The 13,564-nt window shown below is 39.9% G+C and overlaps 1 protein-coding gene across 1 annotated transcript; it reads right to left on the reverse strand.

Annotated features, from left to right (window-relative positions):
* Positions 1-3,132: 3,132 nt before the first annotated feature.
* On the reverse strand, positions 3,133-9,877 carry LOC149835170 (uncharacterized). The gene is made up of 5 exons (XM_090011742.1): positions 9,563-9,877; positions 7,968-9,415; positions 6,650-7,035; positions 6,024-6,084; positions 3,133-3,937 (listed from the first exon to the last, which is right to left on the reverse strand). Exons 2-5 carry the CDS (start codon positions 9,243-9,245, stop codon positions 3,404-3,406), a joined length of 2,259 nt encoding a protein of 752 aa, XP_089867868.1. The 5' UTR covers positions 9,246-9,415; positions 9,563-9,877; the 3' UTR covers positions 3,133-3,403.
* Between the last annotated feature and the right edge of the window lie 3,687 nt (positions 9,878-13,564).

Genomic DNA, 13,564 nt, shown 5'->3' on the forward strand with positions numbered 1-13,564 from the left:
ACGATTCATAAGCATTGGGTTCTATATTCTGAGTCTCTGACGTACAATCCCTATCTTTTTTAACAGGGGGACGCCCCCACTTGATTATCATTTTTTTTCTTATGTTGCTCTCTCTCTCTCTCTCTCTCTCTCTCTATATATATATATATATATTCATTGCTGATGAGTTTAATGATTTGTTTCCTAGTCAGTATTTAAATGATGGTACCCTAATAAGTGCACCCACTAGCTGGAATTTCCTTCTTGAGTTATAACAAACATTGCCCACAAAGGCTCCGCACACCTGGCTATATGGGTCAGCTTAAGACATTCAAGTGGGAGAATGCCCTGAGTTCAATAGCTGGGGTGTGCATCTCTTTTTCTTTTTTTTTATAGGCAAGCTGGGGTTAGGCAGACCCCCACCAGTTATATACTACCTACCATTGAGTTTTGAACTCACAACGTCCCAATACAAGGTGACGTGCACTAACAACTCCTACCAAACAAGCGGAGCCTCGGGTTTTGTGTGATTGGGTCCGGTGACCATAGCTCGGTAAAACTTTCTAGTGCCCAACTTTGATTTCTCCATGCAATAGACGGGAAAAGAATAGTTTAGGGCAAAAATTATGTATCAAGCATCCCACTAAAAAGATCCGATTTCATTGCAAGTAAGTACTTCTCGTCCTAAAAGAAAAAGCTTCATGTCATGATTTTCAAATTTCAAGCCCTAATTTTCTTTTGACTTGCTTGTCCAAAAAAGAGAAAATGCTTTTGACTCCCTGTCCCAAAAAACGATAAAATGACTGTGAATAATTAATGGTTTTGCTTTTACTCTTTGTTCTTTTCTCTTTGATTGGAGAGGTTATCGCGGTTGTTTTTTTTTTTTTATGATGAGGAACCCAGGTCACTTAGTGGGTGTGCCCCCTTGCGAGGTAAACCCCGTGTGGGGGTGGTGGGGTCACCAACACCCAAGCCTTTACGGGCGAGAGTCGAACCTGGGAAAAAGGGGTTGGCATCTTCTCTCCAGGCCCACTGCCACTCAGGTGGGTGTGGTTATCACGGTTAAAGAGATTGGTTCAATTTAGATGCCTGTGGAAAGAGTGAAAAGATAAGGTGTAATATGATTGCACAAAATATTTGTGCATTAGCACCTGATCACCCTCCATCTTGAAGACCGGGACATGTCAGTTGTGAGGCCAGAGGCGCAATCAAGTGCTTAATGCACAAGTTTTGTGCCATGTGATTGCACTCGTGGAAAAAAAGCATGGACGTTGACATTCTTACATCTTCTGCTCTTGAGAATTATTCAGATGAGACGTTCCAAAGGACCAAAGCTTTAAAACCCAATTACTTTGTCAGATATCTTAGGGTATCGACTGGGACCTCGGATCAGGACAGGGGTCCGTTGGATGCCGTCCATCCAAGCGATGAACGGCATCCAACAATTTCAGATGCTACTGGATCGTCCCAACATTGAACGGAAGGCTTTCGTGGGGCCCATCTAACACACAAAGCAATCCTTTCATGGTGTTTGGACGCCGTTCATCACTTGGATGGATGGTGTGCAAGCAACTGCTGACGGTATTACCATCGGCGGTACCTTGACTGACCCGCACGTAATTGTGATATCTATGTCACGTTCAATATCACGAAAAATTAGTGATATTGGACATCAATGCTCTCCTAATTGTGGTCCCCATCTGACTTAAAGAAGACACGTTTACTCTTAAACATATAGATTGAATTGTAAATTTCTCTCTCTCAAAAAAAAAAAACAAAAAAAACAAAAAACAAAAACAAAAAGGAGGTAAAAAAGGGAAATCAGATAGAGAATGATGGATTTGCAATCTAGCTAGAACGTGTTCAAGCTCCTTAAATAAGTTAGTCGAAGACAAAGAAATATTATAAAGTTTTGATATCATTCATGAAGCCAGCCTTTTTCTATGCTTCATGTATACCATTGTGCAATAACTGGAGAGGGTCCTGACTCCTGACAACTTCCAGCATTATTGCTTTCCAAAGCAAAGACAAAAGGACCAGATTGCCTCAGGTTCAATCTCTTTCCTGCAGGTTAGTAGTTGTGCATCTTCCCATAAATTGTCATACTAGTACTGAATTTGAATAGCCAAAAGAAACATCTAAAACCTCTAACAAATCTATTACTTTGTTCCACCATCTATAGATTGTCTGACATATCCAATATAAAAATTCTCTACCTGCACAGTAATATCTTGGATATTGACCAAGGGCACCATCGACGGCAAAATGCTGAGCAGAGACTGCACTGCAGGATGCACAACATTTCCCTCAATACTTCACTACAAATATAAATTCAAACGTTCAAATATATCAATCGGCTACAGAAACAAAAGCCTCACCCTGATTCCATAATCGAACTCACTTTGCTTGTTGGCATACAAGTTTCTCTAAAAACTTTCAAGCTTAAAACATTCAACCTTTACTAGTGCTTGTTTACCTTTACCAAGAGACATGCCACGATGACTAGTTCATTCCGCAGGAAAAATTGTTCATCCACTCTTCTTATTTGCATATGTTTTGTGCGTTCCAAGCAGGTGGCTAGTATAAGCAGGATTGGTCGTAATTAACAAAGAGTCCCACTCTAGCCCTTTTTTTACAAATTGTATTAAGCTATAAGAAGTGTATATATATATATATATATATATATATATATATATATATATATATATATATATATATATATATATATATATATATATATATACACACACACACACCAAGTTATCAAATTTCAGCCTTTATAATAATCACTAGCATTTCTGCTTATAAATGTGATGAATTGCATCTCCTTGTGATTCCTAGTTTCCATATTGTTAACTCTCAACTAAGGAAGGTAAAGTTACACTACAAGAAAACAAAAGGAGAAGCTCGATCAATTAACCAAACTTCATATCTGCACCTTTCGTATTTCTTATGATGCTACTGACCATGAGAACCTTACTGGATGACATGCATCCAAATATGACATCATTCACCAAAACTCATGACACCATCATCCCAAATATTTTAACAAAAGAACAAAGCACATGCTCATGCATGCTATACTTGTTCCTCAATGATGAACATGGACTACAATCCAACTAAGATTACCAACAAGAGAGAGAGAGAGAGAGAGTTCTAACAATCTATTATTATACATCCCCACATCAGAGATACCCAAAATCCACGTATTCAATCATGTCTTTGACACGATATAAATTAAATTTTAATATTCAATGGAGAATTTTCTTCATACAACACACGTAAACATAACGTATAACCTATTCATATACGTCTATGGAGACCGTACCTGATCGACCCGCCTTCTGCAGGATCTCCTTCCCTTCCATACTCAGGACTCCACTTCCGATTCCGGCCTGCCATCGCAGTACTGCACCACTTTCAGCTAACCGACGAAGCCACGACCCTCCGGACCCACCGGATACCGGCCTTGCTCCTGCAAACCTCCGGCGTGCCGCAGCCCGAGCGTTAGCGAGATGTGATTCAGGTCTCGGACGCGGTACAGCCCATTGGTCCCGTACCCGAGGGGCATGGTCAACCCCGGCTCGGCGTTGACCCGGTTGTGCTCGAACCCAGCGTCCGAAAAGTCGAACGAGTCTGAGTCAAGGGAAGGAGCAGGTGGTGGTGCGGAGTCGTCGAGGAGGAGGTTTCCAGCGTCTTTTTGGTGGTTGGTGGTGGTGCTACTCACGAGGCTTGATGCTGCTGGTGACAGATTGGTGTGTTTATTGATTGCGGGGTCTGCTGCAGGGTTGGACGTCCCATCCTTTTCCGCCGTAATAACATGGCATCTTCTGCCGTCAGACGATGCTGCGCCCTCTGCACCTGCATCAGCAATCCTTTCTTTGGCTTCTTCTTGATACATCTCCTCGACCATGGGTTTCCACAAGCGGACCCTGGCATTTATGAACCAATTCGAGACCTGTATCGATTGACAAGATGCCTCAGTTTCTACATGCACCATCTCCCCCATATTTTAAAGCGCAGGATAAAAAACACACACAAAAAAAAAACAAGTCATGCGAAATTGGTATACATGCATGGAAAATATATGGTGGTTGTGTACCATGATACTATAAGGTGGTACACTAGTTTGCATATGTAGATTTAGCCACCAAATGGTAAACCCAACCATACTGCATGTATTTAGCATGATTTAAAGGTTTTATCATGTTTAAAAACTTATAAGATTTTAGTTTTGAGACGGTAAATATCAATGGGCCATAATTCATGAAAATAAAGCCAGTTTAAAAATGATAAAAAAAAACATATTTGCGCCACTTAAATACCTGGAAATAATAATATAATATGTTAAACATGATTCAATGGTTAGACTTTATCTTTGGAGCTTAGATATATATATATATATATAAATCAAGTGTGTACATGACCATAATATATATATATATATATATATATATATATATACAGTGGTAGCTGTCTACCACTTTTCTAACCTGCCGCAAGCAAATGGTTGTTTTTAAATTGTTTTTGGCAAACCTGATGTGTTCGGCATGATTAAGTTGCTAGGAAACAACAGTTGGATAATATTATTTCGATACAAAACATGATTTTTAAAGCCTTCAATATTTATAAAAACTCACCCGCATGTTAGAATTGGACGATCCAATATTCATATAAAATCAAGTATATATATATATAATGAGTTGATTTTGGTTATGTAAAACAAACAATGAATTATGCAAAGTCGGTAAATATATAGTATATGAGGGTTTAATTTGGTTTTAACGTACATACAACAATGTCAAAAAAACGAACATATGTACGAGATGATGTTTGGCTCAAAACCAAGTTAGGGTGTAGAATTACGATAATAAATTCAAGACTGAATGTGATTCAAACCCGAGTTCACGTATCCATATTTATGTTATCTGAAAATTATTTTATTAATATGGATTTTTATGTTGTAAACTGTTTTCTCAAATCACTATTTTTTTTTCAGATTTTTTTTTTTAACTGGAGTTTCAATGTTGTTTTGATTTTCAAAGTTTTATTGAGGAAAACCAGTATTAAACCGAGTTTTGCACACCCCAAGGTGGATTGGCATAGTGGGGATGTGCCTTGTATATCATAAGGGTGGTTAAGGTTCAATCCCTATGGGCGTCACCTCCCAGCACAAGCTGACACCTTGCATAGGCCCTGTGAGCGAGGGTCCTAGCTACAGAGTTTTTCTCCTTGAATGTTCGGGGTCGATCTATGATCTATCCGTTCCCAGGTCTTGAGTTTCTCCGTGTAACTAAATAAAAAAACAGAGTTTTGCACGCTGTATCCTCACGTACGAATTCGGTATGTTGCTTGTGAGAGAAAAAAAATGCAAAAACGAAAAGGCTGACATTGAAAAGAGCAAGCTTACATGCACATTATATATCCCGCATACCCATTTCAGTGTGGCTTGTTATTGCTTTTGGGACAATACGCACAAAAAATTAAAGGTCTTGTAATAGTTGGATTGATGAAGATCTACTTAATACATTAATTTATTGGGGCTAGTGTCATCTATTCCTGGCATTGTAAAAGTTAACCCTATTAACACTAAAAAAGCACCAACTAAAGAGCTAACAGTTTTGTTGTTATTATAGGTGTAGGTAAGATGAAACTTGAACAGACCTAGTTGAACCCCTACATGAATAAAAATGATCTCAAACTATCCCTTGTTTTTAGCACCTTTTAAAAAGAAAAAAGACACTTGGTAGTATAGAAAAGATAATCTCTTGGTCTGGTGTTAGTGTGATACTGACCATGATTTATAAACCACAGTTGGAGCAAGAGAAAAAAAGTAAATATTTTAGTGCAAGAGGCCCAAGTAAATCACACGTTGTTCTGTTCTTAGAGCAGTACAGAAAGATACAAACAAAACACCAAATGTTGTAGAAAATTCTTTTGCCATCTTTGCACAATTCTGTTTTTAACCCCTCTTTCATGTTAGGTGTCAAGTAAAACTTTTCTTTATTTCTTTTTTTTCCTTGAGAGAAAGAGAGATGACCAACCTGGCCTCTTGATAGACCGGTCTGTCGAGACAGCAGATGTTTATCAGCGTCACTTGGATACCTGGAAATAAGAGAAAGACGGGCATTAGGTTCAGCGAGAAAAACATTACATAAAGTTCTGAGCTTTGAGAATGACTGATCATCCTACTTGGCGTAAAGACATTGATGAAATTCTGCAACAATCATAAATCTTTCCTTTTTCTCTCTTCTTTCTAAACTTAAAAAGACGGTAAAAAAAAAGCTTTTATCATTATGACTACTACTGCGGTTCCTCATAATTACTACTACTACTACTACTGCTGTCGCTACCACTGCTACATACGACTTCTACTGCAACTGCTGCGTTACAATATCGCTATTATTATCACTGTTATCATCTTAAAAAGCCAACAATCATGTCAAGAGCTTGCATATTTCTTGGATGGCATTTAATGTCTAAATTTCAGCATCTAGAAATATGTCAATTTTGGTTTGGCATTCGTGTGTTTTCCATATGTGAATGAAACATGAACATCATCCTGCCTGCAAAGTGAAAAAGAACTGAGAAGTCTGTTACCTGCAAAGAGACATTTTCATGCTACTCTCTCTCTAAAACGAATTGTGAAGAGGGAAGTTGGAGAACATACGGATTAAGGAAATGCTCGAAAAGCCAGGCCCTAAGAATGTTAACAGAACGCTCTGGTAGGCCCCTCTGAGGGCGCCATGGCTCCTGCTCCATCAAACCAATCTGATGGAAGGCTCTCTGTTGCCTCAGGCTTTGCTCTAGAAACCTAAGCCTTGGTGTCTCTCCCTTTGTGATTCCCGTCAGCAAACCCACGTCCTTCTCTCCGAGCAGCTCACTTGTTATCTTGAGTTGGCTACTTATTGCGTCCCTCATGCATCTGAAGTGCCTAGACATGGCTTTCTGCGCTAGGCACGTATACGGCATCGCCGCGCCCATCCCCAACACTGAATCGAATGAGTTCACTACATGCTGCATTTGCTCACAGTAGTGGCCGTATCTCCGGTCCACCTTAAAGCCAACATCACAAACCACTAGTCCATAATTAAGAATGAAGATGTGCCAAAGCAACAATAACGCAAGTAACTTTATGGTAAAATGAAAAAGAAGTTAATGGCCATTCCATATCTATCTCTTCACCTACACAAGGTGAAAATTAAATCCTCATAATATCCCTAGTTTAAAACGGCCATAACATGAAGTTTGAACCCCAACAATCAAATAAAAGGAAAAAGGAGAGAGTACATATGACTTTCTTTCAAAAAAAGAATAAAGACATTGCACGTTAAGTGGCTCAAGCAAAGAAGAAGAAGTGAGATTTTAAGATAATAGTTATTTAATGAATATATACCTACAAATCAAAGTCTTAAGAAACAAAACAAAAGGAAACAACCACAAGTGGCACTATTTACATGAACCTAACAACCAACCTGCATTTTTTTAGTTACGGAGTAGTATGGAAGGGGAGAGGCGTGGCATAGGGTAAAAGGGTATTGAAGCGGCAAATAATACCAAATGTAGAAGCAAGCAAAGAACGAGCCTGGAGATTCCTGTAGAATTAATGATTGAGTGGGAGGAGGAATAAACCCGGCTACAAGGTCAACACTGCGATGTGAAATCAAATCGTTTCGTTCTGCAGGCCAATAAAATTTCTCGAAACAGCAGCCTTCATATTTTTGGTTCCTCCTGACGGTATCTTCCCAATCAAATCAAGTTGCGGTCGTTTCTTATTGGATCTACCTTAATTAAACCTTACACCTCAAATTCCAAGTACAACTAATCTCCCAAAATAGTGAAAAAAAAAACATTACCCACCAACCCCATCGCCCCTAATTAATCTCACTGCCTGATCAACTCTATGTTACAACTCACACCACACACACACACACACACACACACACACACACACACACAATCACACACACAGAGGGAGGGAGAGTAACCTCATCTAGCATGGCAAGAAGTTTGGTCTTCTTTCTTTGGTGTTCAAATCTATCAGAAGAAGATAGTGGGGGGTGAGGAGAGGAATTGTTGGTGTCCCCCACGTTGTTGGTGGATGCCCATTTGGAATTTTCTTGTTTTCCAAGCCTCCTACTCTTCACCTGGTGCCTCCCCACGTTGCAGAACTCTTCCAATAGCTCCTGTGCTGCTGGCAGATACCTTGAGTTTCTGAGGATCATAGCCGAATGGACCGAGACCGAGGCCATTGGGTTTGAGTCCAGGTGGACCTGGAGAGCCGGCATACCCGGCAAGGTAGCACCAGCAGATGCACCAACAACGCTATTGGTTCCAATACCACTCTTTAGTGAATACATACCACTCTGATGAGCATGAGAAGGAAGGTAAACAGCTCCATCCATTCTCAATTCCTCGCCCTTCCGGCCTGCCACTGCTAAGGCGGCCGTCTCGCCTCCATGCATCGCCGCATCAAGGTGCTGCAACGATGATAGAGATAAAGAAAGACCCTGATTCTCTGCTATCTTCCCTCCTTCCCAATTCCTCAGCTTTCCCCCACCGCCATTGCCGCCCACCCAATTCAACTGCTGGAGCTGCACTGCAGCCGCAATCGCGTTGTTGCCGGTTGCTGGAAAGATCATCGTCTGCGGGAAATTGGGATGGAGTTGGTGACCATCCGGCGATGGGCTGGGGAGCAGCATGTGTAGAGGTGCTGAAGGCTGCTCCGGCTCCCGGTTCATAAGGAACAGCTGCATGGCTGCTGCATCTGCATGTATGCTGGAAATCTGATGCTGCCCTATGTTACTGCTGCTATTATTTTCTTGCCTATTCCTATTATGTTTGTGGTTGCTGGTATCACTACTTTTATTATGGATATGATCATGATCTTCATCATGGGTAGGTTGGTTACTATAATTGATTCCTCCTTCCCTTGACACCACTAAAGGTGCCAAGTGAGGTTGAGGGTTGAAGACTTCTTGCCTGCTAGAACTGTACCAATCATTGGTGATGCTATTGCTGCTGCTGCTGTTATTGTTGTGAATCCTCCAATTCACAAGATCTCCATGCTTTCCATGGAGGTTGGATGGTGCCCCAACAAGATCTGCTTCTTGTTGGTAGTTAAACATTTCTGAGAGCATCATGGTTGTGTTATCATTTCCGTGGATGTGGGCTGTTTGGATTTGGGACTGTTGCTGGCTCTGGACCCCTGACCTCCCAAAGACATCTGTGAATCTGAAGCATCCTTCCTGCAGGCTCTCAGACATAGAATTAAGCACTTTCACACCCTATTCTCCACTGCTCTTGCTGCTTGATTCTTCTGCTTTTTCTTCTCCCCTCCTTTCTCGCCTGCTTTTGTGTCGATGGTTCGGCGGAGACACTGGTGGTGGTGGTGGTGGTAGAGTTAGTGCCACCATGTCATCTAGGAAGTATCTGCCTGGAAAACAATCAAGGGAACACAGATCTGTTGGTGTTAGCAGGGATGATAAAATAGATTCCATACTTGATGCTCATCAAGGGTGTGAGGAAACAGATGCAAGATGGGGTTCTCATCATTTCTTCAATGGTTAGCTAGGGATGTTACCTTATGAAAGTTGCAGGGTTGTCCAGGAGCCTTAAAGCAGCAGCATCCATCGTTGTCTCTCTGACGGGTAGCTTTGGTTTTTCGCTTTTCTTTTTTCTTATTTGTCTTTCCTCTCTTCTCTGGATCAAGCCCACCCTCTTTCTCTCTCTCTGTAACCTGTCTACCTCTTGCAGAGGAAATCGACTATCGCCTTCTGAAAATGATGAAGGGGAGGAAGGAAAGAAAAATGAAGAGAGTTGGGACTGATCACAGACACAGCAGAAAAAAGGTCGTTGTTCTCTTTTTCTTCCTTCACAAAGACATAAACAACCACACATCATAATAAAACCAAAATGATAATTCAAGGATGATAGCATAAATGACATAAATCCCCTTACATCTTGCCTGCAATGACGTCTCCCTTGATGATGATAAAAATAAAAGAAATTGTTTTCAGAAAGATTTTCCATCAATGACAGAGTCACAGAACCCACTTTTCTTACCCATAGGGCTTTGTCTTTATAAGGGTTTGAAAATTACTGTGGGCACCCTTGAAGCTGTTGAGATATGCAGCCAGTGTTTTATAAGGTTTTTAATGTACCATCATCATCATCATCATCATTACCCTTTTGTTTCATCTAAGTACTTTTACTGTTTTACTCAATGTCAAAGCAATGAGCAACCATAAAGAGGACAGTGTTTGTCTTGGTGTTATTTGACTAGCTGGCCAATTATTTTTGGACGTTGGGGCTGGACTCAATCCTCATGTTTGAGTGCCACGTTTTGCAAGGAACAATAAGTACATCATTGAGGTGAAAGTTTACTACAACAGATGAGCTGAACTTTTACCATTTTACCTTAAGTAGGACATGGAGAAAATATATAACAGAAAAAGATTTTCTTCTGCGCCTATGCTCTTTCTTTTCCACTAAAGGGCGCTCTAGTGATGTCTTAAAGGGATAATTTACATATAAGCTGCTAAAGTATAACAAATTTACGTTTAAATGCCTTAGGTTTTGATATTTAAAATAAACTGTACCTTTTTCTTTTTCTTTTTTATTAGCAAGCTGGGCTTAAGCAGACCCTACCAGATTTCTTAACCAGAGTTACATTCAAATCAAAGAGAAGAAGCTGAAAGAAACCAGTCTGATGTTTTGTCCTTCCAAACGCCATAATAACCAAAGGATTCCAAGACTAGCTAATTTTCTAGGGATGATGTTGCTCACCTTAGGAATCCAATTGCGACGAATCACTTTAAGAAAAGTGATTTGGCATATATCCTCACCGTCCACAAATTGCGTAAAGACCGTGGGGTCCTGGTGAGATGACACAATCGATGTTGAAGATGTTGAATCACTTTCTTAAAGTGACTTGTTGGATCACCTGATCTGCTCTCATTTTAATCAGGGGCAGCCTCGCAAACGCATCAAGAGTTAAGCTGTCCACCTGTCCCCCAAGGTCTCGACCTTCAATGGCTCTGGAGAAGATTGATACAACATCCATCCTTGATGCAAGCCCTCGATCGATAGAGAAGATTGATAAAAACACCTTTTACAAGAATTAGTATTATTCAGATGACCGCTTGCATTTTGCTCTCTAAAAATTATTTATTCGACCTTAACTGTAGCTACAAAAATGAAGAGCTAGTAAAATAGAATTCAATATTTGAAAAGAGAGAGTTAAAAGTGACACTTTAAAGAGTTAATAAGAGTTATGTGGTAAAAAAAGTAACTCAAAAAGGTAGGCGTTTAAATTTGTCATAAAGTAGGCACCTAATATGTAAATTATCCGATGTTAAAAAAGTAAATGAAGCATGAGATGGCAAATCCATGGGCATTAATGAAGAATGGGTGGTAGTTAGATTTTCTTTGAAAATTTTCAAGTAAAGAGTAGTAGCAGTGACTAACTATAAAGAAAAATCAGTAAAAAAAAAAACCCTGATTGGTGACCAATTCGTCATTTACAAAGTCAAAGCACATGACCGTCATTTTTTTAAAGTTTCCGGGTCAACGATTGGCCTGCTTTGTGTTGTCTCACCCCCATAAAATTTTATGCATTTATTTTATTTTTATGGTTGTGACTCGTTAGGGTTGGCTATGGTAAGTTTATGGCACGTGGGAGGTCGACAAGAAACCGCCCCTAGGGTTTTCATTTCCATGTATGGATATGGATTGGAAGGAGGGAGGGTGGCATCCATCAATCATCATACGTTTAGGTACCACGTCATTATTTATTTATTAACTATAATTATTTTTAAAATTTTACTGTTTATAATATATTTTCTTCCAACTGTAGTTGACAACCCAATTCTCTCTCTCTCTAGATTTAGTGGTCTTGAGCGTCTGCCTTATGTTTTCATTTTTCTTTTCTTTACACTATTTTTTTTTTAAATTTTATTTTTTATAAATATTTTCTTCCAACTTCAAACCAAATTGTAGTTGACACAACCCATCTCTCTCTCTCTCTTCCTTTTGGCTGATGTCACGTGAAGCTCACTTTCACACGCTCGACTATCCTGCGCACACACCACATAATATCATGAAAACGAAAACACACGTATACGTATGATATGGTGAATTATTATTATTATTATTTATGATAAATAACCCTCGCTTATCCCACCCCCTTCGAGTTAAACACCGACACCCAAGCCGTTAAAAGCACCTGCATATTCGGTGAGATGGAGGCAGCACCAATGTTGTCAGTATATCCGCCTGTATCAGTATCGGCCGATACATATCATATCGGCAGAAAATCGATATGGTACTAACCTGAATCGGATATTTTTAATAAACATAAAAAATGTTTAAAATTATTTTTGATATCATTTTAATGCTTTTAACACGTGTTGCCTGATTGAGATGAATTATTATTATTTTTAATTATTTTTTAGCTGATTCAGAACGATTAACTTGAGAATCAGTATTGGACGATTCCGCCTGAATCATTGGCCAAACACAATTCGGGACCGATACCGATACTGACAATTGTGTGCTTGGCTGAATACTTTACCAGAGATGACTTTTTTTCTTTCAATAATTGGAGAAAACCACGTCATCAGGTTGGTGTTAAAAACCCTGCCCCAATGGCACCCTTTAAAGTGCTCTCAGATTTGGCCGGACGGCAAGCAATGTATGCTCGTAGGTTTTGAACTCATAACATCTCTTGAGCGTGGTGACATTCACAAGTTAACCCTACCTAACGAGTGAAGCCCTTGTCGCTTTACGAGTTATGACTTTTTTTTGTTTTTAAAGGTAAGCTGGGGTTAGGCAGACCCCTACCAGTTATACAATTATACCTTTCGGTTTTGAACCCGCAATGTCGCAACACAAGGTGACATGCACTAGCTGCTCTTACCAGACAAGTGGAGCCCCTGTTGGTATTAGGAGTTGGAAATTGCGTGTGGGCTTGTTTTGAACCCCAAGGCGGCATGAACCAACTCTACGAAAGGTCCTAGCCAAAGATCTATGGGACTAGTAGACCAATATTAGTTTGGTGAACCGAGTTTAATCGGAACATGCTTAAGTCTTTATGAATCAAGAATGTGGCTTAACAATGAAGGATCAGCTCGACTCGGTCTGGTTCAGTTGAAATTGACTGTGGAGAGACAAAACAGAGGGGATCGATGAGCCGAGTCCACGAGATGTACATCTTTTGACCACACGATCCATTTGGCTCCTAACCTGGTTCTTGAACCTGTTCAATTGAGTTTGAAAATTTACTAGGTTCAGCATTTTGACTCTTTATTTAAAATAGATTTAATCAGCCAATATATATATATATATATATAGCTTAATTATAGGGCAAAGAACATGAGAGGCCACTAAAGTGGATGACAAGGTTACTTGAAGTCAGCCTAGTACATGACCTATCTTTGACTTGACTAGACCTCGGTCACACTTTGAGCTTGATAAACCCATCAATATGGGTCTTGGGCTTGATGTTGGTTAATTTAGTCATTTTCAAGCATGGGAAAATAAAGATCTTGGATGCTATTTGGCGTTTATTGCAATGGTAGCAGCA

This window comes from Nuphar pumila, chromosome 6, assembly GCF_984573655.1.
Source record: "Nuphar pumila chromosome 6, dmNupPumi1.hap1.1, whole genome shotgun sequence".
In the NCBI taxonomy this organism is placed as follows: domain Eukaryota; kingdom Viridiplantae; phylum Streptophyta; class Magnoliopsida; order Nymphaeales; family Nymphaeaceae; genus Nuphar; species Nuphar pumila.

Excerpts from the sequence above, each read along its gene's own strand:
- LOC149835170 (XM_090011742.1), bottom strand. The coding sequence starts at position 9,245 with ATGTCTGAGAGCCTGCAGGAAGGATGCTTCAGATTCACAGATGTCTTT. Across the intron at positions 6,085-6,649 it reads TTCGAGCATTTCCTTAATCC|GTATCCAAGTGACGCTGATA; the intron begins GTATGTTCTCCA and ends TCTTATTTCCAG. Across the intron at positions 3,938-6,023 it reads CCGGTCTATCAAGAGGCCAG|GTCTCGAATTGGTTCATAAA; the intron begins GTTGGTCATCTC and ends CAATCGATACAG.